Here is a 25780-nt window from a genome sequence, read left to right as displayed (position 1 = left end):
TGTTTGGAATAGCTTTTTTTTTTTCTGACAAACCAGAGCTTGGAGAAAGTAAATTAAGTCTCAGCCAGAATGAGAAACTGCATGTAAACAATCTTCAACAGTTTGTTTTAAAAGAAATGTCAGTCATCAAGGCACCTAAATTCCCCCCACAGTTTTGGAGAAGGAAGGAAAGACAGGCAACAGAAAACCACATCTGTGGCACATTCCATCAGGTTCATACAAATTATCTTTGCTCTCAAAGTGGATTGTGCATTAGAGAAGAATGAGATGTTATTTTGGGAGTTGAGGAATAATAGAGCAAATAGGTTTGCATCATTATGTGGTCTGTACATAAAATTTCCAACCCTTCTACAGGGGAAAATTTTAAGTTAGTAACATCACCTCAATGTCTGATGTGAGCCTCTGAGTGGTCACAGTGCAGCCTTATGAACTGCCAGCAATAAGGACATGACAATAAGTCATCTTCACTGTAATGGAGGGGCTTGATGTTTGCTTGGAGGTCATCTGTCAACTGGAAAGAGGGGATGATGAAGAGTTCTCAAAGTCATTCTTTGTCTCTTTGTAACTGATAAGCTCTATAAAACTCTGGTAAAAATGATGTTGGTCCCAGCCTCAAGCAAAATGTTCACCATGGGAAAGGGCAGGGCTTCATAGCCTACCATGCCTGAGAGCATTTCAGCCAGAGATCTCTGGTTGTGTCCCAAAATATCCCATGATACAGAAACTGTAAATAACAGTCTACTTGAAAGTATTGCAGAGGCAGCACAGTCTAGGCTGGCCTAGAGAGTTTAGAAGACTCAGACTACAACTTTGGCAGTTTCCACTAATGATCTGAGCTGCTCTAACTCTATAGGTGCCCAAACTGGTATAAATTTTTAAGTAAAACTCATAGCTGTATTATTCCACCTTCCCCAGGGGTAAGACTTGCCCTAAAAGCAAGCAAAGGGGAAAGTGATTTAAAACAGTAAGTTTTACTTCATAAAAGTGGCCAGCGATTAATATGCAATTATAAGTTATGCTGTCTTTGACAACAAGCAAAGCTTTTTGCTCTGCTCAGAGGTTATCAATCACCAGAGGCAAGGTTACAGGGGTATTGGTAGTGCACAGGGTTAACAATTCAGGGTAATCTTGCTTACTACACAACACTGCAATCTAAGGGAAATTTCTTCATTTTTTTCTTTTAAGAGAACATCCAATTACCTTCATATGGCTGCTTTTTCCTGACACTACCAGTCACTCATCGTTATCTTGAACTTGAAAGTCACCAGCCACCCCTTTTTTATTATTTTAATCCAGCCAATGGATTAAAGTTGGCACATTGTAAAGCCTTGTCTCTACCAACAAAGTGAGTCAGTTTAATTAAATTGATTTAAACTTATGTAAATTACTATGATAGATGTACTGAAGCTAGTTTAGCCCATGTTCATATTGATTTATCTTGCATCAGTTCTGCTCCTGCCATGAACGCCAGTCATGATTCTTTTTTAACCAGTGCATGTAGATACGTAATACTGGCAAAGTCACAAGGCGTATTGGGTTTCTTTGGCTAATTTCAGTAGCGGGGGGTTACAGAGGTGGCTTCTGTGAGAAGTTTGCTAGAAGCTTCCCCCATGTCCAGTACAGCCAATGACAGCCAGCTCCAGGATGGACCCACTGCGGGCCAAGGCCGAGCCAATCAGGAACGATTGCAACGCCTCTGTAATAACATATTAAAAAAGGAAAAAATGTTATTGTGCAGATGAAAATTGCAGCCAGAGAAGAGCAGAGTGAGAACGTGTGAACAACAATGTAGACACCAAGATCAGTGGAGAAGGAGGGGCAGGAGGTGCTCCAGGTGCTGGAGCTGAGGTTCCCCTTCACGTGATGCAGACCATGGTGAGGCAGCTCTCCCCTTGCAGTCCATGGAGGACCATGGAGGTGCAGAGATCCACCTGCAGCCTGTGGAGGAGCCCACGCTGGAGCGGGTGGATGCCCAAAAGAGGCTGTGACCCCATGGGAGGCCCATGCTGGAGCAGAGTCCTGGCAGGCACCTGCTGACCCACGGGGAGAGGAGCCCACACTGGAGCAGGTTTTCCTAGAAGGACTTGTGACCCTGTGGGGGACCCGTGCTGGAGCAGCCTGTGCCTGAAGGACTCCACCCTGTGGAAAAGTGATCCACGTTGCAGCAGTTTGTAAAGAACTGTTGCCCATGGGATGGACTCACGCGGAAGAGGTCCATTAGGGACTGTCACTCATGGGGGGGACCCCATGGGGAGCAGGAGAAGGACTCCTCTCTCAGAGCAGTGGCAGAAACAACAACGGAGTGTAACCCCCATTATCCGTCGTCCTGCACCACTGCAGGGGGAGGAGGTAGGACTTGGGAAGCAGGGAGGAGCAGGGGAAGGTGTTTTTAAGATTTATTTTACTTCTCATTTATCTTGCTCTGATTTTGTCAGTAATAAATCTAGCTAATATCCCCACTTAGAGTCTGTTTTGCCCATGATAGTGATTGGTAAGTGATCTCTCCCAGTCTTTATCTCAACTTATGTACCTTTCATTATATTTTCTTTCCTCTGTCCAGTTGCAAAGAGGAGTGAGAAAGCAACTTTGGTGGTACCTGGCATCTAGCCAGGGTCGACCCACTACACAAGACAAAGGAAGAAAGCCCAAGCTTAGGTTTTCTTCCTTAGCAGGAGCAAAACAGAGCTTGTTGATACCATGTTGTATATTGCAAACAGCACATGAAACGATGGAAGAAGGGAAAGAAGACGGCACAGAGGTAGTAGAAATGGGTGAAACACACACAGTTAGGCAAAGTTTGGGGAGTAAGAAAATTTGAAAGCAGCAGTGACGATTGTAAACCCATATTTTCCATACTGTGCTGAAGAAACCTTTTCACCTGCTGCGAAATCATCCCGAAACACCACAAGAGACTCCTGAAGAGCTCCCTGTGTCAGAAACATCAGTGGTGCTGACCTTCAGGCACATGGTAGGGATTATAAAAAAAAATATGGTTGGGCTTCCAGAGTATGCTCAGGGGGTCTCCAGGTTTCATGCTGAAAGCCTACAAAATTGTCACAGTGACATTTTCTGGGTATGTTTTGTTGCTGTACTGTAGCTCTTAAACCCTCCAGACCTTTCAGAAAGCTGCTGCAGCTGCTTACACTGAAGTGTGACATAACTTTACAGCTTCTAAGGGGCCTACCAAGATTTCTATCTTGTTCTGTGCACAGATTACTGATGCATTACCATTGAACACAACTCCAGAGCTCATGTCTAGCTACTCAGTGTAAACACTTCCTCTGAGTACTGCAGCCTTTAAATAGTCTACAAAACAAGAAGACAGTCTTTTGCTCTGTCTCCTTCCCAAAGGCCCTTGGGAAGGAGAGGCACATAGCTTTTATTTCACTTGTACAACATTTTTATTTTAAGCAAAATGAGTGGAGTATGACTCCTGTCAATGATTCTTGCACTCATCCCCTCATGTAGGGATGAATGTCACCCACAGGGACTACTAGTCCAGCAGCTGATCCAGAAGGTGGAAATACCATAATCAATTACGATAGTATTCATAGAATCACAGAATGGTTTGGGTTGGAAGGGACCTTAAAGATCATTTAGTTCCAACCCCCTGCCATGGGCAAGGACACATTCCACTGGACCAGGCTGCTCCGAGCCCCATCCAACCTGGCCTTGAACACTTCCAGTGATGGGGCATCCACAACTTCTCTGGGTAACCCGTGCCAGTGCCTCACCACCCTCACAGCAAAAAATCTCCTCCTAATATCTAATCTGAATCTACTCTCTCTTAGTTTGAATTCACTCCCCCCTTATCCTGTCACTACATACTCTTGTAAAAAGTCCCTCTCTTTCTTTCCTGTAGGCTCCCTTCAGGTACTAGAAGGCTGCAATTAGGCCAGCCCTAAGCTGTCTTTTTTCCAGGCTGAACAAAGTCAAGTCTCTCAGCCTTTCCTTGTATGAGAGGAGCTCCAACCCTCTAATCATCTTGGTGCCATTCTCTGGACTCGCTCCAACAGATCAATGTCCTTTCTGTGCTGGAGTCCCCAGAGCTGGATGCAGTACTCCAGATGGGGTCTCACCAGAGCAGAATCTCACCAGCTGGTCTCACCAGCAGCAGAATCCCCTCCCTCAGACCTGCTGACCACTCTGCTTTTGATGCAGCCCAGGACACAATTGGCTTTCTGGGCTGCAAGCACACATTGCCAGGTCATGTCCAGCTTCTCATCTACCAAATTCATTGAGCTGCTTTCAGCACATCTTTTACATTCTTTTGTATATTCTTTTATACACTCTTTTTACACTTTCAATTCAGCATGAATGTGCAAGTTGATGTCTTGTCATGAGACATGGCTTGGATATTCAGCTTTTTATGATCCATAAGGTCCTCATCTGGAGTAAATAAATATCCCATGTGCAGCTGTTTTATTGATTACCTGTATTTTGAAGAACAGAAGAATCAGCTCTCTTGTAATCTACAAAGCAGTAAACAGTTGACATTTACTGAACGGCAGATGTTGTACTGCTGGGAACTTGTGGTTTCTTTACTCCTAGACCGCAATACTGAGGTTGTTTCTTGCATCAGCCTGTCTACTCTTCCTTGTAATTTCAGAAGGACTCAAATTCAAATTCAGAGGGACTCAAGGAGAAGGTGGACTATGTTTTTTGTATCATGGATTTCCACTCTTTATTAGAAGCCTTTGATGTAAAATTTGAAATGTCTTCATGCATTTCATAGACTTTGAAAGGACACTTGCTCTGCAGTAACATTAGCTTTGCTGCCCGTTTTTCTTTCTGCTAAATTCTTCGGGTAGGTTGAGGTGGAGGAAGTTGAATCTGAAACTGCAAATGCAGTTTGGTGCTTGTCCAAGGAAAAGGAGGACTCAGCAAGCAGAAAGACTGGGAGTATCTGGCAGGCTTCTCATAGGACAGTAGGCAGTAGTTTACAGGATTAGCTGTCAGACAATACATTTTAATGGGTACAAGTCAGTCTTCAAGTCCAGCCATGAAATATTTTGCATGTCTACCACCCTTCTGGTGGCACTTTATCTTCAGTTCTTCTGTGCTGGGTTACTGAGTCAGAAAAAGCTGAAAAGCAGTCCCAGCCATCTCAACTGGATTTAAACTCCGTTACCCAGGCTGTGCTTCCTTGAGAAGGATTTCACAGTATGTACAGGAGCACATTATGGTGGGATTTACTCACTTTTACTTCAACACAGGCATTATATCTGTCTGCTAAGTAGTTCTTATCACTGAGTATAGCTCTTGCTTCTGTTGGCATGGCAATTAAATACTTTCCAGAATATGATAGGCATGTTCAGTAAACCCAGTGTAGGAAGGAGCAAATCCTGGTTGCTTGTACATCAGGACAAGCACATTATTCACCTTGTTCCTCTGCTCTTCATCCCAAGTGCAGAGCAGGGCAAGGCTCCAGCTCTGCAGTTTGCTACAAATGCGTATAGAAATAAGAAGAAAATCTGTGTTTGCCAGAGCAGTCTATGCACCTGCAGCAAAAACCTGGAACCAGGTAAAATCTGTACCTAAGTTGTGCATCAGCTGTTTAGCATGAGACCTAGTTGAACATGCTCTGAGAACAAGTTAAAAGGAACAAGTCAAAAGAAGTTAGCATCCGAGTCAGCAACAAGAGCTGAATTTGGTCTCTCCTGCTTTTGCCCATGGTTTCCATATCTCTTTTCAAAATTCAGTGTTCATTCAGATAATCCTTTATGAACCATTAGCATATTCTCAGACTGTAAAACTTACTGTGGGACACGGCTTCTCTGATCATCACATCTAACCTCTGGAATCAATCAGGATTAACCATGGAAATAATTCCACTTTCCATGTATCCTCCTTTGAACAATGCTGACGATGCTGACATAATTACTTCATTAGGTGATACTTTCCTAAGCATGAGTTGTCCTGTTAATCATGGCTGCCGCTGTTATTTCAGTAATTCAGAACTAATATAATAAATAATAATTGAATAAAGCTTTGAACCTGATGACAACTTTAATTAATCACCCAAAGAGTTCACCTATTTGCAAAGTGCGACTAGGAGGTGTGATTTTTTTGCCCCCCAAAGCTGTGTATTTCATCTTTAATTCCTTTGGAACATTAGCTTTTGGACTTAGCTTAACAACAAACCCTCCTCTCACTCACTTGCAGAATAACAGTTGTTTCTTGTCAGCAAAGCCTGCAAAACAGAGTGACAATGAAAAAGGATAACATGGAAAGGCACTTCACACTTTGAAAGGAAAAATTGTTAATACCTTGGAGATCAATCTTTATTTTTAAAAGATTAAGACATTTCACAAAAATATACCAGACATAAAGAATCACCAGAAAACAATAATAAATATTGCTAAACAGTGTCACTCCTGAAGGAATTATTCTGATTTGTATCTGGTTTTATTAGCTGTTACCCCTATTGATGAATAGACTAAAACAGCCAGTCAGTTTTTTGAATCTTACTGAGGCAATAATGCCAAGAGGTGTTCCTCTCTCCAGTCCAGCAGTGAATAGGCAAGAGAGCTGAATCTCTGCTATTCTTATCAATAAATTTGAGTAATTAAAAATTTGAATTTGTTAAGCACTTTGTTGTTGCTTTATTTACATACATTTTATTTTCCCTCTTGTAGAATACCAGGTGGGAATAAGTCACCTTATAGATCCTCATCCTTTTGTGTTTTTCCGTATTTTAATCCTGAAAAAATGAAAAACAGTGAAAAGGTTACTCTTCCCAACTATTTCCCCTTCTGGATTTTTCTGACCCCATAGATACACATATACATATTGCTGAAACATAACTCAACACTACTAAAATCCTAATTCATAGGACTGTAGGATAGCTGTTCTTGGAAGGAAGCTCAGAAAGACTCTGGTTCAACCTCCTGCTCATGTCATGGTGAGCCATGAGGCGAGATCAGGTGCCTTATGGCTTTTTCCAGTTGGGTCTTGAAAACCTCCAAGGACAGAGACTTTCTGTTCTGGGAAGTCTGTGCCACTGCTTGATGAAGTTAATAAAGTACCTGTCTTGTCGTAGCCTCTACCCTAAAGATGCTGTGATTTGGTGTCTTTAGAACATCGTTATGCTACAAGAGCGTGTTTGTTCATGTATATCCCATAGTCTAGGGCAGCCCCAAGGTGTAACCAGGATTCTGACAGTCCCGGACAGCCTCAGAAAGTAAGAAATGATTGAAAGAAGGAATGGCAGTGCAAAGGTCAGTTGTCCTCCTCCCCTATAAAATTAACTGAAGTGTTGCTGTGTTGTCGCAGATGTATGGATCAGCTCTGAGAGGGAGGCTCTGTGCAGCGGGAGCCAAGGGAGGTGGGAGTGGATGTACACTAGGCCAGAGAGTGAAGACATGATAATTTTGAATTGAGCACGAAGGGCAGGCAGTGCCAGCACAGACACATATGTGGTCACAGCAGTACCATTTCAAATGGTCTGACCGCACAGATAAAATGAAGAGGGAAAAGCTAAACTTGCCACTGCATCGCTGCTGTCATGACAACTGCTTGAAAGCACAACCCTTCTGCTTCTGTGTCCTGCAGCCTGTCCTCAGTCGGACCCCTCTGCCCACAGCTCTAGGGGAAGAGGGAGGACCATGCCTTGCTCACACTCAGGTGGGGCTCGGGATGCAGTCCCTGGTGTCTTGCTGGCATGTCCAGTGGGTTTAATTTAGCTTTCAACCCAACTATTTTGTTTCCCTGTGGGAGTTATGAGAGCAATAACTAAAAACCCAGAGGCCTCTGCTGTTGTTAACTACGATAAAAGTCTGTCAATGAAATGCATTATAATATCACTAAGGCATACACATACAATATGTACAGTTAGTTTTCTCTAGAGGTTAATACATTTGCTGTTTGGGAAGCCCCTTTAATTTTTCCACAGTCCATCTAATGGCTTGCATCCCTGGCAACCTGAACTCTCATTGTTTTTCTGAGATGATTTTCTTTAGACGTTGAAATACTTTTTCAAAATGGAATTCTTCTCCAGCAAAACTGCTGTGTCACTTTGCCCTGGAGTCTGGCAGTCCTGGCCTATACCAGGAACAGTGTGGCCAGCAGGACCAAGGCAGTGATCGTCCTCCTGTACTCAGCACTGGTGAGGTCACACCTTGAATCCTGTGTCCATTTCTGGCCCCCTCAATTCAAGAAAGACGTTTAGATGCTGGAACAAGTCCAGAGAAGGGCAGTGAAACCAGGGAAGGGTCTGGAGCACAAGTCTTACAAGGAGCGGCTGAGGGAACTGGGGTTGTTTAGCCTGGAGAAAAGGAGGCTCAGTGGTGACTTTGTTCTCTACAGCTCTTGAAAGGAGGTTGTAGCCAGGTGGGAGTTGGTCTCTTTTCCCAGGTAAGAAATGACAGGAGGAGAGGAGAAGGCCTCAAGTTGCACCAGGGATAGTTTAGGTTAAATATTAGAAAAAAAATTCTTCACTGAAAGGGTTGTTCAGAGTGTTCAGAGTTGGAACAGGTTACCTGAGGAAATGGTTGAGTTACCAGTCCTGGAGGTACTTAAAAGACATGCAGATGTGGTGTTTGGGGACATAGTTTAGCGGTGGCCTTGGCAGCACTGAGTTAATGGCTAGACTCAATGATCCTAAAGGCCCTTCCCAACCCAAATGACTCTGTAGTTCTATGTCTCTCTCTTCTCACCTTGAGTTTTTGTTTGGACACTACTTAGTCAGAGATTGCATGGCCAGGAGGACCTTGAGATCACCTTATATGATCTCTTATACATCACAGGCCAATACATTCCACTGGGCTATCTCTGTGTGGAAATGGTGTGATGAAATTGGAGCAGTGAAATGCCTCTTAGTCCAAGAGTGACTTCATTCTTGTAAACCCAGGCTTCTCCTTGACAGATTGTTAATTATCTGGCTTGTAAATAGACTAATAAACCACCTTTGCTGTGAGGTGTGTCTCTCTTTCCAATTTTAGGGAGTTGGTCTCTAGCTATCATTGGGCTAGTACTCCTGATTGCCACTAATGGGCTTAGGTATGTGAATAGTTTTGCATACAGAAGGGATGTGGGAAAGGTTCATTCCTATGGCAGGGAAACAGATGCTTCTAGACAAATAGAATGGCTATGTCTACTGTGCCATCTCCGAAATGTTTCCCAAGCTGTGGGTCAAAACATGCCTCCAACTTGCTCCCTGAGTCCCCCAGGCAGAGAAGATCCTGCAAGATTGGGGCACTTTGTATAAAGTACAGATAAGTAAAGAAATAAAGCAATATTAGATTGTCATATTCCTCTTGAAATGGACTTTTCAAGACTTGCTTCTTCAAAATCAAAAGGAACTGGTTTGATTTTTCACATCTGTGTATCACATTTTTTGATTGCTTAGGAGTTACAAGGTTGAAGAGTTATTGTTTTTCCATAGAAGAACAGGATTTTTTAAAAAACTTGTTATTTCTGGACAAGTAGAGACACTTGGATCAGGGCATACTGTAGGCTAACAGTTAATTATGCAATGAGGAAGGAGAGGAATCACACAATAAAACAAATAAAAGTAATGTTAATGTGGTTTTATTGAAAAGAACAAGTAGATTGAAAATGCTATTGGGCTGCACAAAACCAGAAACACACGACTATTATAAGTTTATTTCTCTTTTGCTACCAGGTTAGGGACTTCTTCCTGCTTGCTTTTTTTGGTACTGAATATCAGCAAGGGAAATAACAGTCTGCCTCCCTGCAGCTTTCTGAGCTGATGAGCTGTTGCTTTCGAGATTCAGCTTTCTTTCCAGTCTGAGATTTTGAGTCTGTGAGTGACCTATGCTACAAGCAAAGCAGGAAAGTTAACACTGTTCTTAATTAATCTCTGAAGGATTCATTTATTTTTATGCAGATTAGGAAAAGGACAAGTAGGTAAATGTCTGCAACTGTCAAAAAGCTGCCAGTGATTGCATGGTTACAACAAACTGCTGAAATGATAGCTGCAGCAGTGAAGCAAGGGAAATCTCAAAGAAGAGGCAAACATATGTGAGACAAGACCTATCCTCATTTTCCTCCAGAGAAACTGAGCTATTCCAGATGTTCTGCTTCTGAACTGCTTGTGAACCTGGTACTATTGTAAGCAAAGGCATTCGCAGATTATTTACTGTACTTTTTATTGTGCCTTTGCTGCTCACCCAAGGTGATGGAAATGAATAAATTCTATTTAATTTTACTCTTTCTGTATTGTATAATCTATCTTTTTTATATGGATGAAGCTGCTTGGTCTCAGGCTCCAATGGTACAGCAATGTAATTCTCCCTGTCTTTGTGCATGTGTGTGAATATTCCCCTACAAGAGGAAAAATTATTAGTCGGTTGGTATATTCCCTCTTGCAACTAATGAGAAATATAAAATATTTTTATGATGGATGTGAATAACAGATGTCACCCGCAACCTTCCTCACCCCTTGTGTGATGCAGGTGGGCTGTCTCACATCCCATGTAAGGCAAGGGAGTGAGGAGTCAGAGGGGAGAGCAGCTCTGTCTGTGTGCCTCCATGCTCTTCTTGTTTCATTAGATGCGGAGTTGCTGTCTGGGAACATGGGCTGTGTACTGAGATTCCACAGTTCTTGCCTTTCCATAGATGTTCATCCATTAGTGTGTGTGAATAGACATGCTATGCTCAGATTCAGGACTGATAACTTCTCATCTCCTAAGAAGCTGTCTTCTGAGGCCATGATTATTTGTAACAACAGCAATGATGGTGCCACAATGGGACACTGGCACACAGAGGCTGAGGAATAACATGAAGGTTGTGCTGCTGTGCAGCAAAGAAACCCTTGTTTCTTTTTGTCATAGTCAGCCTCACATATTGGAAACTAGTTGCTTCTGTGAATCTTTCTCAGTGCATTGGGAGGTGGATGGAGTAGTTGAGCTCTTGCAATAAAGTTTGCCTAAGAGGAGGCTTGGAAGGATTTTGAGCAAAGGGCTCTTGTGCAAACCAACACTGTGCCTGTTGCTTGTCCCCCAGAAACACCATAACAAAGGCTGTCACCAATTCCCAATGCAACTGTGCCTGTCAAGATACCTGTGTTTGTTTCAAATAAACTAGACAGATTCAGGATGGTGCTCAACCCAAACTCACAAGAAATATTAATAACTCCTCTCTGGAATACCATGCAGAAACAAGTGGGATGAATCTCGGCTCTGAGCTAATGTTGATCCATCTGGTGTTGCAGCAGAGTGTGTTAACGAAAGATCTCACTTTATCCAGCTGCAACTATTTCATTCCAGTGATAAAGAAAAAAACATAATATTTGATTTATTAGTAATAATCAAGCAATGTTTTTATAAAATAAAAAGGTTTAAGATAAATAAAATGTTATATCAAATATTAAAATATAAATATTAACATAAGGAGTATATATTTGATATAAATCAAAGTGCAAATATAGAATAGTCATTCAGAGAGATGAAAAAGAGATCATAATTATTCCTCTTGGTATCCTAGGTGCTTGCTTGAGAAATGACAGGCCATGTCTTGGCTAATGCTGCTTCAGTACCTCAGTTTTCCCACCCTTGAAAAAATGTGATGGAGGCAGCTGATTTTCTAACTGAATCCCCACGACAAGACAGAAAGCCTTGGGAGTACAACACCCACAGCTGTTCCACATCTTAGGCCGGAGTTGCAACCATTGGAATCTGGGTTTCTTTTCTTGGAGCTGGGAACCAAGGGGTGCAGAAAATCAATTTCAGCAATTCCAAGAGACTCAGCTGGAGAAGGAAGGACTTTGAGTTTAAATTCTCTAAAATTTGGATAAACTAAGTTGAGAGCCCAAGTCCTCATATCCAGGGAGAATGTTCAATCTACTTGGAGATGTAGGTGCATGTTTTTATAAAATCTTTTCATTGGTTGATACTGCTGCCTTGTTTGTAAGTTTTACTGGTGCTGTGTTGTCCCTCTGGCTACTGGTTAGCCTCTAGTGCTGCCACAAGTTCTTCCAGGTCTCAAGCAGGATCAGAGCCCAGCTGCAAGGTCAGAGCCCCGGGAGAGGAATTCCCCATTTAGCTCAAGGATTGTGCTTCAGGCTCTAGGATTTAGGCTTAAGCCAGGCCCCTGGGCATGCATTAGCCAGTCACTGAAGCTGCTGTTGAACAGCTTTGTGTATGTTTATTGACAGAAACTCAAAAGTAAAAAGAACTTGGTCCCCTATGAGCTCCGGTGGCCATGGAGAGCTTTTTACCCTTTATTTATGGAGGCTGTTGGGGAACAAAAAGGCCAAGACAGGTCAGTGCTTCAAGAACCTGGGTTTAAACTCATGTAACAATTTTGGAAAACCTATACTTAAAACTAGATGGTAATGCTAGAAAGTAAATTGCTTCTTCAGAGTAAACCATAAAAAAGGAGTTATTGGACTAACCTCTAACATGTTCACCTGAAAGAGGGGTGTGAAATGCTTAACAAAAAATGCATTTTCACAATTATACAAATTCTATACTTACCTTGTAGTAAAATTAATCCAGTTGGGTGTTACATTAATAAAGATGCCAGACGTGCCAGAGTTGAATGTCAACACACGGATAAACTGTTACAAGGGAGCTGAGCATGCTTAGCACTATGTTTGAAGTCAGGCCAAGAGTGCAGGATTGTGAGGGATACTGAGCCACATGAATAGCACCTTGAGCAATTATTAAAACGTTAAAAAGTGCCATTCTCAATCAGTCACTACTGATTGTATAATGCACTCCACTGCTGATATTACTAAACAGAATACATCCTGTTTAATTGTTCCTCCTAGTAATTTTGTCTAATCATGGAAAAAACCAGCACGGCTAAGCTGCAATATTAAATGCACAAAGCCATGGGATTGTGCAATGCTACGTGTGTGGTGTGGTAGTGAGACAAAGTGAAAAGTAATTGGAAACAATTTCATTGGACACAGCAAAAGTTTGGCATTGCATTTATGATAGACCTCCGCGTGCAAGAAATCCATTTGTCACAATGGCAGCAGGGCTCTCTGCACAGACCAACAGTTTCTCTCTGCATCAGCAAAAAGGGGGCTGCCAAATAAGGAGGCTGTCCTGAAGAGAGGAGCTCCCTACAGCCCCCATGTTTATTGGCAGATCCCAAATTGGACTTCAGGTATGCATTCATTTGGTTTAATCAGAAGGAATAAAGTTAGACAAACACTGTTGTTCTGATCTACTCAGCTGTCAGATTAGTCTGAAATGGCCACTGAGCACCCAGAGCAAACACATCTCTTACCTAAAGCCTCCTCTGCCGTCACACTGAGTATTTCCAGAACATTCATCTAGCTGCAGTTCGAAGAAAGAGCCCGTTTAACGAAGAGCATGGAAACATTAACAAATAGGTGCTAGAGATACATAGGACAGACATGAGTGTGTGAGTTACAGCTTGCTACGGCTGGACCCATGCAGTGACGGCACACAGTAGGGATAGCTGCACCGGGGCAGCCAGCCCTGCAGCTCACCTCATACCGCCTGGCTGCAGGCACTGCAGCCTTGGAGGCTCTGTCCCTTCCACTTCCAAGAGCTGCCAGGGAGAATGAAACTCATCTTCTCTCCACTTATGGAAACATGTGGTTGCCATGGGGGGAATAGGAGAGAGGAGAATCTCTTAGCAGCATAATCCGATTCAACTGAGGTTCGGCTTGCGTTGAAAACATCTGGCTTTTTGCCCAGAACAGAGAATGAACTTCAGAGGATTTCGAGTGAGCGAGCCCCATCTTCAAAAGCATTCCTCTGGTAAAGCAACATGCTCCACCAGATCTCGTCTGAAGACCTGTTAGACTGAGGCTGCTGAGGTACTCAGAGTAAAACGACATTGGCAAAAGGAATAGTTCATATAAACAGGCATTACCGACCTGAAATCTAGAAATTTAAAAAAAAAAAAAAAGCAATTTTGAGTATTATATCTATCTGATTTCCCTGGGGGTTATTACACAGCCTTAAAACCACATTTCCCTGCTTATTATGAATGTTCCTCTCACCTTCACAGATTTGTGTAAGGTTCACACAAACAGAAATATACTGGCAGAATCCTTGACAAAAATAAGTCGAGGGGAACAACAGAATGGAAAAGGTGAAATTTCAAATGTATGTCACTGACAGGACTTTGCAAAATTATCGTGTAATATGTTTCAGAGAGACATGATTGATTTAAAAGATACATATTTTTACCTACTCTGAGCCTAATTGATTTTTGAAGTGAAATATCTTCATCTTTAGAGTAAGAAATATTAAACCCAAGTTCATTCCATTTCTTTTCAGGGAGTGTCCCCGTATTTGACAAAGACAAACACAGCACTGTAACAAGCCTCGCACAGGCATGAACTTCAAGTGCACTGTCCCTATGAAAAATGTATGGAGCTCTGAACTTACAGTGACTGCCATCCCTCCCTCAGTCCCTTACGTGCCTCCGGCGGTGTAAGAACCACGGTGTTGTTCAGAGGCGATTGTCTCCTTTACACTTTTCCCAATTCACTGAAGACGACATCGACCGTGCCCCGTTTCAGAGGACGAGCGTACGGCAGCTCCCGGGCGTTCACACAGCGGAGGGGTGCCGTGCCGTTCAGCTGTGGCCATCAGGCAACCGACCACCAAAAAACCACGCCCAAAACACAACTAAACACTCCAAAGAAAACCGATGAGCTAGTGGGGCGAAGTTTGGGGCGCCGCTGGCTCGGCTCCCCACTCGACCCCTCGCCCACCCAGCGCGGAGCTCAGCGGCCGGAGGCGGGACGGCGGCACCACCCGCAGGGCGGGACGGGACCCTCTGGGGGCCCGCACCCCCCGCCCCGGGGTCCCGCTCCGAGCGCCCCGCGGGACTCCCGCCCGTGTGGGGGGAGCGGGGCCGCTGCCGCCGCCACGGGCGCCCCCTGGCGGCCTCCGCCGCGCTTGCCCGGCGGCACCGCGGGGTGCGGGGGCTCCGCGGCCGCCGCACCGGGATCCGAGTGTGCTCCGAGGGGGCTCCGCAGCCGCGCCGTGCTAGGCTGTGTTGTGCCGGGCGGCAGCCGTGCGCTTGGGGAGCGCGGGGCGGTGGCGGGCGGGGAACAAAAGGGATCGAGGCGGCGCAGCGGCGGCGGCTACGCCGGGGGGAGGCACCGGCTGGGCGCGGGGGGTGTGGGAGGAGGAGGAGGGTCGCCAAACTGCTGCCACTTCGTCGGCTGTGAGCGGCACTCGCTGGCGGCGGCAGAAGCATCCCGCCCCTCGCTGCATGGCAGCCCAGTGAGGGAGGAGCGGGCGAGGGTCTGGCGCTGCCCGGAAGCCGAGGGAGCCAGCGCCGGCGGCAGCAGCGCCCGCCGCCCTCCCGCCGGGATGCACCCCGCTCTCCGTTGAGGCGCAGCCCCGCCGCGATGCTCTCCCCCGAGCGCCACCGCCACCACCGCCACCCTCCGCCGCCGCAGCCGCCGCCGCCGCCGCACCACCCGCCGCAGCCCAGCCATGTCGTGGCCACCATCGAGAACCTGCCGGCGGAGGGCGGCAGTGGCGGCGGCAGGAGCGGCATCTCCGCGCCCTCCTCCAGCGTGCGCCAGAGGATCAGGAAAGTGTTGAACAGGTGAGGCCAGGGGATGGAGCGGGGCTCCGGCGGCGCGGCACGGCACGGCGCCGCTCGCCCTCGGGCGCGCCGGTGCTAGGGGCGCCCGTCGGAGGGGCCCCGGTCCGGTCCGGCCCCCTCGGCAGGGGGGAACGGCGGGGCACGAAGGCGCCGGCGGGGCGGCTTGCTCGGTTCGGCGCGGCTCGGCTCGGCTGCGCTGGGTTGCGCTGGCAGCGCCCTTCCCCGGGGAAGCCCCGTGCGGGCAGGGGGCGGCGGCGCGGAGCCTCTCCTGGCCCATTGTTGCCTCCGAGGCGGCGGCGTGAGGCGCCAGCCCGCGCCCTCCCCGCCGGTGCCGCTCGCACCTGCCGTACCCGCAGGCACAGCTTCCGCAGCGGAGCCTCCGCGCCGCCCGCCTGCTCCGGTCTCCTGGCCCGTCGCGGATAGGCGAGGGCCAGCGGGAGCAGGGAGCCGATATCCCCGCTGCCGCAGCCCGGCCGGTGGCGGAGGCGCCGCCGGGGAAGTTGGAGCGCGGGCGGCGGGGAAGGGGCGGCCCCCGGGGCTCCTGGTCGGGTCCGCCAGCAGCTGCCGGGCGCGGCCTGATGCTCCGGAGTGCCGAGGGGCGCCGTGCGGGATCTTTGCCCGATTCCGACCAGCTCGCGTGGCCGGGGAGCAGCACGCTGGGCTTGCGGGAGCGGGATGCTGGCGAGAGGCGAGCTGGTCGGTTCGCCCGTGCGTGTGGCTCAGAATGGTCAGTGCAAAGATGGGAAAACTGCCGGGTACTCGGAGTAAATTATTTCACCGAAGGCACAAGAAAACACTGGAACCATCTTACTTTAATCCTTTACACTCACCTATCTGCCAGTTGTTTCTTTTGCACTGCATTTGATTAGGGCAGTGGTTTTTAGTACAAAACACAGTCCATTCAGTGCCTCCTGTCTGAAAAGCCAGCTGGAGCCATCACTTCTGCCTAATGACTCTTACGTGCTAAACGGAGCAGTTGCAGCAATGAGGTGGTGTGTACCAGCGTTGGCCTCATTGTCCCAGCTTTAGTTTCAGATATGTATAATAGGGACGAGCTCCTAAACCCAGCTCTTCTATCTCAATAGCTTTGAGGATGAAGGTCGTTGACCCTTTCAAGCTTCCAAATGTTAGGAAATTACCATTCTTACCAGTGTTACATTGTTTACAAATACATGAAGCTATTTGCTCTCAGGACATCGCTATTACATGCAGTTAATTACTGATTAGCAACCTAGGAGGATTTTCCAAAGCATCAATAAGGGAGGAAATATTTATCTTTTGTTATCTGAGCATGAGAAGGATTGAAAAGAAGCTGAAACAAGTAAGAGCTGTTTCAACTCAATTACACGTTTTCTTGTACATATGGATTTGTAACTCTCATATAGTAAAATTCACTCAATTCCTCAAGACAGTGTGTGACATCTTAGATGTCCTGTGTTTGCAAGATCCTGCTCTCCTTTTCCTTGGTTATCCTGAGGTGTGTGTCAGTCCTGAAATATAACACTAAAGAAAACAGGGCCTGCAAGAGATATATGAAGATGCGGTGAAGGGATCAGATACAAAAGCAATCGGTTCTCCTGTGCAAGGGTGGTAATAGTGACCGCTGGGGAGTCATCAAATTGACCACAGTCATCGTGGCTACAAGGTGTTGGATTAGTTCATATGGTTTAGGTAGTTACCATCCTTATGCATATATATGACTCCCAGCCATAGATAAAGCATCAAATCAATATTTATTGTTCTTTATATGTGATTGAAATGATAATATCTAGGTTGCGATGGGTTTATCTTCTTTTGGGTTTTTGTTTGTTTAGGGGTTTTGCTTGTTTTATAAGGGGGAAAGGGTAGAAATTGGCTCTGGTGACCAAAGTTCAAATCTCTGTTGTAATTCACAAACTTGAATGTAGAAATGAGATCTCCCATTGCCCAGAGGAGCACTCTAACACACAGGAGCTCAGTGACTTTTTCATTAATGTGTTCTTCTTTTCCTCAAACATGAAATAAGAGTAAAATTTTTTCAAATGTGTGTGATTTATAGACAGGGAGAAGACTTGTTACTAAAATATTTTAATCCTTAGCCAATCCCACAGCACATCAATGGAAGTTTTGTCCAAGTTACGTTTCCAGAAGTTTCTTTCAACTTTCCGTGGGAACTAATGTCTCAGTCCGTGTAACATCAGGGCTTTCATCAGTACTTCTGTTCATACAGTGAAATCAGTCCTGACCCAGTGAAATGAATCCTGACACAATGTTTATATTTTCATCTTCTACGAAGACAATAGCATGCAAATACATGAGGGAAAGGAAGAAATATGTATGCCATATCTGTAAAGCAGGGGCTCAGAACAAACCAAACGTTGGCTTTTCCAATTGTTTTTCTACTGGAAAAGGGTAGCACTTTCTCTGTGCTGTCTATACTTTGTGTGCACTGTTTACTTGAGACCCATTTGTGAAAGATTCCTGATCTACCCATTGTGATGAGCTCATGTGCTTCTGTTTTCTGCTAGACAAAGTGCAGGATCCTCAGGCAGACATCAAAATAAAAAGGTTGACAACAGCTGGGGCTGCCAGGAACATGTTTATAGCTGGTAGAATCATAGAATGGTTTGGGTTGGAAGGGACCTTTAAAGATCACCTAATCCAACTCCTGCTGCATTCAGCAGGAACTCTTCAACTAGATCAGGTTGCTCAGTCACATCCAACCTGACCTTGAATGTTTTCAGGGATGAGGCATCTACCACATCTCTGGGCAACCTGTTTGCATGTTTTTCACCACCATGTTTTTCATTGTAAAAAACTTCTGCCTTATATCTTAACTGAATCAATTTCTCTAATTTAAAATGCTTATCCTGTCACAAGAGACTCTGATAAGAAGTCTGTGCCCAGGAAGGGAACAGACTGATGTGGCCAGGGAGGAAACAAGATAGCAGAAGAATGGGGATAGACACTGGCCAAAAGTGAACATTGTTTCTCTCTCACTTTATATTTAGCAGTTCGATCACCCAGGCACTTGCTGATTCCTGAATTGCCTTTGAAGGTTCCTCTTAAAGTTGTTTTACAAGCTATAGAAGCTTATTTTAACTTCATATTCCAACCTCTCCTCTTTATTCACTCAATAGATCCCCAAGTAATAGCGAAACACTGGAACAACACCCCCCCCCAGGGTGTTTGAGAGAGAATACACTGAAAGCAGAGCTGTTTGACTGTAAAAATCTATTTCAGTGATCACAGCAAACACTGCACTCAGAAAAAAGTTGGCCATAACAGAAAACAAAAGTAAATCACAAAAGTGAAGGTTCAGAATCATGGAGGACTGAGGATGCGCAACAAAACTGTGGAATTTACTGGAATAATTTGAGTATAAATTCTGGGCTGCCAGTGATGGTGAACATGATCTGCTGCAATAGGATCAAACTTCCTGTTATCCTTGAAGAAGATGTGGTGCTTAGGGACATGGTGTAATGGTGGACCTGGCAGTGCTGAGCTAATGGTTGGACTCAATGATCTGAGAGGTCTTTTCCAACCTTAATGATTCTATGGTTCTGAGTAGGGAGAGGGTGGCTTTGAATTGCTGTTGCATTAAGGGGAAATGTTGTCGTGATTACATACTGCGGATATGGTCCTGGACCTGTGACTCACACCCATGGTCCATAAATCCCAGCTGCAGGGATTGCCTAGTGCCTTCCTTGGGACACTCGCTGAGCAGGTGTCTCTGACTGAACCTGTCCTGCTGTATTGCAGGGGAGAGCAAAAAGAATGTTGTCTGCTTGATTGCTTGCTTCTTCAAAATTCTGTGAAGCCAAAATTGGATTCCACCAACTCTGTCTGCTTGTAGAGGACCACTTAATGAGCAGTGACTCACCTGCTCCGCGCTGCCTCCCACCTATAGTGGCAAGCAAGAAAATAAGGAGAAAATCATGCGGCTTGGAGTTCTGTGGTCCTCCACGCCTCCACCCTGGCGCCTGCGTTATTTCAGAGATACCTGTTGGTGGGTCTCAATTGTCTGGCTGTATTCCAGCACAGAGAGGAGGCTTGTCTCCCTTTCTTGCACTCCCTAGGTGATCTGAAGGGCAGAGAATCACCTGCCAAATGCTGCTGGTGGCCCCTGAAGTCTTTTGAGCTAATTTACAGGTTGATCTCATGTTGGGAAGGCTGGTTATCACCTCTTTAGAGGAACTGGACAGACAATAAACATTGATGAAACATGTGGGGAGCAGGTTGCCAAACAATCTCTTTGGGGCATTCTTACAAATTATGTCTCTAAATAAGAGCGAACAAATAAGATACCTGCTTATATATGCACATTATCTCTGTAGTCCTGGGCACCAGGACAAGGAAGAAAAATGTAGTTTCTGAAAGGAACATGAGTTAATATCTTTCGATGCTATGACAAGGTGATTTTAAGAAACTAAATGAGATTATTCTGTGAAACACAAAGAACCATGGCTGCGTCAATGAAGTTGGGTCTCCAGAGTAACATTTAAGGCACTGCTATTGTGACATATACCTTTTTCTGGGTTTACCCACTTCTACGTCTTAGTCCTTTCTTAAGGGATACTATATATAAAAATCCAGCTGTGCCTTATCTTGCTGTTTCAAGGATGTCTTCATGGGCTTTTTCTTGCTCTCTGTTGCTAAATGGCATTTTGTAGTTCTCAGAAGTTTCCTAAGAAGGGTATCAGAATATTAGAGACATATTTAACTTGAATAAGAAAATGGAAAAGGAGTGATTTCAGCCATTCAGTCCCATGCCATCTTTTAAATACCTTTGTAATTATGTTCTCTGCGCTAGTGAATTGTGAAAACTTTCTCAGGAGCAGTATGAGTCTCTTTCTACTTCTTTGCTCACTTTCTTACTTTATCAGATAAATTTTAACCTTGTGCATAAAGTGCAGGGTCTAATTCCTGTCTTAGGAAAAGGAAGAAAAAATAATGTTGCTAATAAATATAATTCATTAAGCTAGACCATGATTTATTGAACAAAATTATATGAACAAAAGCAATTTAGATTCTTACTGTCAGAAAGCCTGACTGTTTGGGTGCAGATTGAATAAAAGTTTTGCTTTTTTAGTATGTTACAGGCCCAATTCATCCCTGATACTGGAGTTGAGGAAGTTTGGCCCACTAGCTGTCTAACTTTGAGCTTGAACTGTGTGTCAAAGCTACTAATTCTTCAGAAATGAGAGCTGTTTAAATGGCACTGCAACTATCAAAAGGTATAACCTAATGGTTTTTTTTCCTAATAACATGTATCTACATAGTGAATCTGACAGAGGGGTTTACCTACCAGAAAAACCTGAAACTGAATAATACTGAAATGAGGCAATGTGTTACATTTCCCCAAAGCAGTAACGTTTTTCAGTTGACTGATCAGAGAGGCAAACAAACCAAATAATTGATGGCATTTCCTTAATGAGAAGCAAGTCAAGGATCAAACATATAATTTTTGAATCCAAACCTTCAGTTGCTTTGCTTTCTTCTTCAAAACAAAAGAATTTGCTTCCTTTGGGATTTTTATTCTTTAAAAGTACAAATAGCTTCTCAAAGTCCACCCAGAATAATGGTGACAGAGCTCAATTTAGAGAGCTATAGTTCTCCTTTTAGATAAAAATATTTATACCATTCTGAAGTAAGTTAAAGAAAATGAGTTCAGAGCATAGATAAAGCAACTAGGTTGGCTTTCCTTTGCCAGTTGGTATTATTCTTTTTGGTCAAGGAAGTGGGAAGGTTATATCTGCCCATAGGAAAGCATTCTGGCAGAGGATATAGAAATCAAGTGATGAAAAATTGTCCACTGTTTCTTTTTGTCATTAATTTGCTTTTAATTGTCATTTTGTAAGCAAGTGACCTCTGCAAATTAGCTATGTTCCTAATAATTTAGGTGAATAAGGGAAATAGCTGTAAAACCTGAGAAAAAGATGTTCTTCCCCTTCCTCTCCAAACAGCTGATGTCAGTGGATGCACACTTACTTATTGGCATGCCATAGTACACTTAAAATGCTTTGATTTAGGAGCGAAGATGAGCTAAAGTACATAAAGCTTCCATTTTGATGCTGTAGCACATACTGGAAATCCATCCAAGTATGGTTTCAAAGTTTCTGAGTGTGGTTTCCTAACAGGTTTAGAAGCCAGGACTGGAAAGCTTTGTACCCCTTGCCTTGCTTTTGCTTCTGAGAATTTGCACTTTAGGAGATACAAGCCTTGCCCGTCCCGTTCTGAAATAGGGATTGTTTAGTGTGATTTGATATGATAAGTCCACTGTAATCCAAACCCAGCAGTCCACATACTGACTGGGAAAAGACTTTCCCTAGGAGAGGCTGTTCGGCGAAATATGTGGGTGTCTTCTGTCTACCTATGACATTCAAAATGCCGATACTTACTGGGTGCCTGTCTGTAACTGGGAGTTTTTGACACTGGATGTTCTGTGGGCTTTGGGAAGGGGTTACTGCCTCTTGAACTAAGGGGATTTCAAAGGAGCAGCACCGTAAATGGCTCCACAGAGAATGAGGGAGGAATGGACAGAGTGGTTCTTATGGGATGGACAGAGCAGCTTTAATGTGCTAATGAGGGGAAGGCCAGATGCCAGCAGCGATCAGAAGGGCTCTTTGTGGCTCTGTCTCTTTGGAGATGGCTGGAGTCTCTGTCCTTATCGGGGTTGTTTCTGCAGGGAGAGGGAAACACTGGGGCTATTAGTGAGGTGTTCCCTTCCTTTAAGTCAGCAGATAGCCTTACAGATCAGCACTTGAATACTGATTAGGGCTAATTACCAAGAAAGCTTAGGAAAAAGAAGTTGTCGAAGAAGCTTGACTTTATAAACTACGAAAAATCACCCCCCAAACCCAACAAGAGAAATCTCGTGCTCAGAGTCTTGTGAGCTGAGCTCAAACTCTGCTGAAATCACCTGTTACAAGAACAGCTACATAGGGACTCATAAATTGCTATGACTGTAAAGTGTGTAAGTATTGGTGGTTCTGAAATTCATGTTGTGAACTGTCTAATCTACCTGTCTGTGTTATTTATGTCTGTCATCTGTCTCGCTGAGTTTTTTGCTGAAAACACACCAGTTTTGAAGCTTGTCTTTCAGCTTTCTCTGACTTGGTTTTTCTCATGATTTAAGAAAACATTTCAATACATATTCTCTCTCAGTCATTTTTCTCAGAGTCACCAAATGATTGAGGTAGCAGGTTTAACTCCCATGCATCCTGTTCTCCTCAGTACGGCTGGAGCTAAAGAGCCAGAGATGCAGGAGGGAGTGTCCCCACAGCCTGGCCGTGCTCGGTTAGAGCACCTGTACAGCAACACTGTGCCGTACATCTGCAAGGAGTGTGACAGCTTTTCGGATGTGCCATGGTACACGGGGATAACCAAATAATTTCCTAGATGAGGTGGATGACCCTTGATCTCACCAGAAAGGTCTGTCCACAAATGACGCTATGTAGGTGCCACAGTAAAAAATAGGGACACTTATTAAAACAACCTTCTGTTTGTAGCCGATACAGTAATTTCAGTCATAGAATCATAGAATCAGCTGGGTTGGAAAGGACCTCCGAGAGCATGAAGTCCAAGCTTTGATCCACTACCACCGTGGTTACTAGACCACGGCACTAAGTGCCACATCCAGTCTCATCTTAAAAACCTCCAGGGATGGTGAATCCACCACCTCCCTGGGCAGCCCCTTCCAATGCCTGATTACCCCCTCTTTAAAGAATTTCTTCCTAATATCCAACCTAAATCTCCCCTGGCAGAGCTTAAGACCATGCCCTCTTGTCTTACTGATAGGTGCCTGGGAGAAGAGACCAACCCCCACCTGGCTACAACCTCCTTTCAGGGAGCTGTAGGGAGTGATGAGGTCTCCCCTGAGCCTCCTCTTCTCCAGACTAAACAACCCCAGCTCCCTCAGCCTCTCCTCGCAGGACTTGTGCTCAAGTCCCTTCACCAGCATTGTTTCTCTTCTCTGGACCTGCTCCAGCACCTCAATATCCTTCCTGAACTGAGGGGCCCAGAACTGGACCCAGCACTCCAGGTGTGGCCTCACCAGCACTGAGTCCAGGGGAAGAATCACTTCCCTGGACCTGCTGGCCACACTGTTCCTGATACAGGCCAGGATGCTACTGGCCTTGGCCACCTGGGCACACTGCTGGCTCATGTTCAGCTTCCTGTCAATCCAAACTCCTAAGTCCCTTTCTGCCTGGCTGCTCTCCAGCCACTCTGTGCCCAGCCTGTAGCACTGCAGGGGGTTGTGGCCAAAGTGCAGGACCCGGCACTTGGCCTTGTTGAACCTCATCCCGCTGGAATCAGCCCAACTCTCCAGTCTGTCCAGGTTCCTCTGCAGACCCCTCCTGCCTTCCAGCTGATCGACACTCCTTAATTTCAGTTTCCTCTTGGTGTGGTGGTTGGTTGCTTCCTTGCAGTGCCTGTTCCCCATGTGATGTTAGAGGCTGCACTCTGCCTTCAGATAGATCTGATCTGTGGCAGTGTGTAGGAACTTAAGAGCTGGATAGCGAATCTTCTCTTTTGCTATAACTTTTTTTTCTGTCAGAAAATGTAGATGAGTCAAAACCTTGTTAAGAAGGATTGGACTTTCTCAAGAATGCATGTCCAGACTGGATTTTTTTGGATGGAGAACGAGTAAGACTTCATGGTATCATGGTGAAAGGAGTACTTAAGTAGGAGACCAGGTTTAACTCTGCTTTGCTGCATCCCTGAGGGCTGCTGTGAACACACAAATTTTGAGGTTCTCTTGGGATAAAGAGCTTCAACAGATTGTGGCATTGTCTTAATGCAAAATATGAGAAGTTTTGAAAATTAAAAGTTTGGAAATAAAGATGATTTTTTTTCCCAACTCATCTCCCAAGACATTTCAGGCTTCAAAGTGTTAATTTACAAAAGCACATTATGTTTGAAACAGATTTCTGCATCTCTAATACAGATAAATTAAGTAATTTATGTCCAGTAGCAAGACCATAATTATTACCTCCCAAACCCTCATGTTAATTGCAACCTGTAAACCAGTATTAGCTGATGATGGAATGAAAACAAAATTTGAAACATTTATAGTGATGGCCATTAGTTTACTTAGTCCTCTCTGGTGTTCATTTCTCAAAGAAGCTGTTGTGCATGTGTCCAGAAGCCTGCTTCACTGCATGGAATTGAGCTGCACTGATTTTAAAAGGGTGCTATCTTCTGTGCCACATTCATTTTCATTACTTTTCTCATCGGGCAAGTGTTTTGATGGGACTTGGCTTTTTCTGCTTTCCATGTGGTAGAAATGGAAAATGAGTTAAGAGGAGACTAAATGTTTCCCCCTGTTTATTGAAATAGAGAGGAAGCTGTTGGCAGCATGGGAGAGAGATAGCAGAATCTGTTCCTGCTCTGATACCTCTTCATCAACCTCTTCAAAGAGGGAGAGAGCTCCACAGCTCCACTCCCGGATCTCTCAAGGTTATGAAAATTCTTATCCTTAATGTAGCCTTGGGGTGTCTAGCTGAGAGCTTTTCACAGTAAGAGGGAGTTTGAGGGAATTGGGATGGGCTGAATGAGAATGGTGGCTACAAAGTAGAAGTGGGGGAGTTCTCTCTGCCTTCTTTTGAAAAGAGGAGGTAGATGTCTAACTCTTTAAGAGGAGGCCTGAGGTGAGTCACTGAAAGGAAGGGCCCAAATGCTCCAAGGAGGGGTAAGGCACAAGCTGTACTCTACCCTGTGCTTTCTGTTTTTTATCAAGATTTTGGTCTTTGTCTACCCAGGTGCCCCTGTGACTTTCCCAAGATGCAATATTTTTCTGCATGGATCTTTGTGGGGTTTTTGACCCTATGATGGTGAGACAAATGCTAGAAAATACTTACTAAAATTAAATAAATTACCTTGTGATTATTTTGAGGCCAGGTATTTTATGGAGTTTAAATAGCTCTGTATTTTCAGTGGCCTCTGCAGCCTGATTTGGGCCATTTGCCTCCTGAAATCTCTTCTTACTAGAAGCTGAGCACCATAATGAAACTAAATGTTTCTTTCCTGTCACTCTTTTTCCTTTTATTTCTCTGCTGCTACAGACATGAAATTCTTTTGATTATGTTTTTTTTAACTCCCTGCTGCCAGTATACTGAGGTCTGTAGGGACTGTCCTGGGTAGACTGAAAGTGAGAAAGGACAGCAAATAGCAAGTAGGCTGGGAAGAGTTGAGCAGGGAGCTGGGAAATATTTTAATGGGTATGGGATTTGATACTTGAAGAAAATAAAACTTTAATGTTGTAGATATAATTTTCTTTGGA

General features: G+C 44.7%; 1 protein-coding gene across 1 annotated transcript in view; it reads left to right on the top strand.

The window, feature by feature from the left end:
* The first annotated feature begins 15095 nt into the window (after positions 1–15095).
* Positions 15096–25780, top strand: part of SLC35F1 (solute carrier family 35 member F1) — a 237384-nt gene continuing 226699 nt past the window's right edge. The window contains exon 1 of the mRNA XM_064649684.1: positions 15096–15516. Coding sequence (XP_064505754.1) covers positions 15314–15516 — 203 coding nt within the window. The 5' untranslated portion in view covers positions 15096–15313. The remainder of the gene's footprint in view (positions 15517–25780) is intronic.

This window comes from Pseudopipra pipra, chromosome 3 (assembly GCF_036250125.1).
Source record: "Pseudopipra pipra isolate bDixPip1 chromosome 3, bDixPip1.hap1, whole genome shotgun sequence".
NCBI lineage: Eukaryota > Metazoa > Chordata > Aves > Passeriformes > Pipridae > Pseudopipra > Pseudopipra pipra.
Note: the sequence above shows the minus strand (reverse complement) of the source record. Positions and strands in the feature narration are given on the sequence as shown.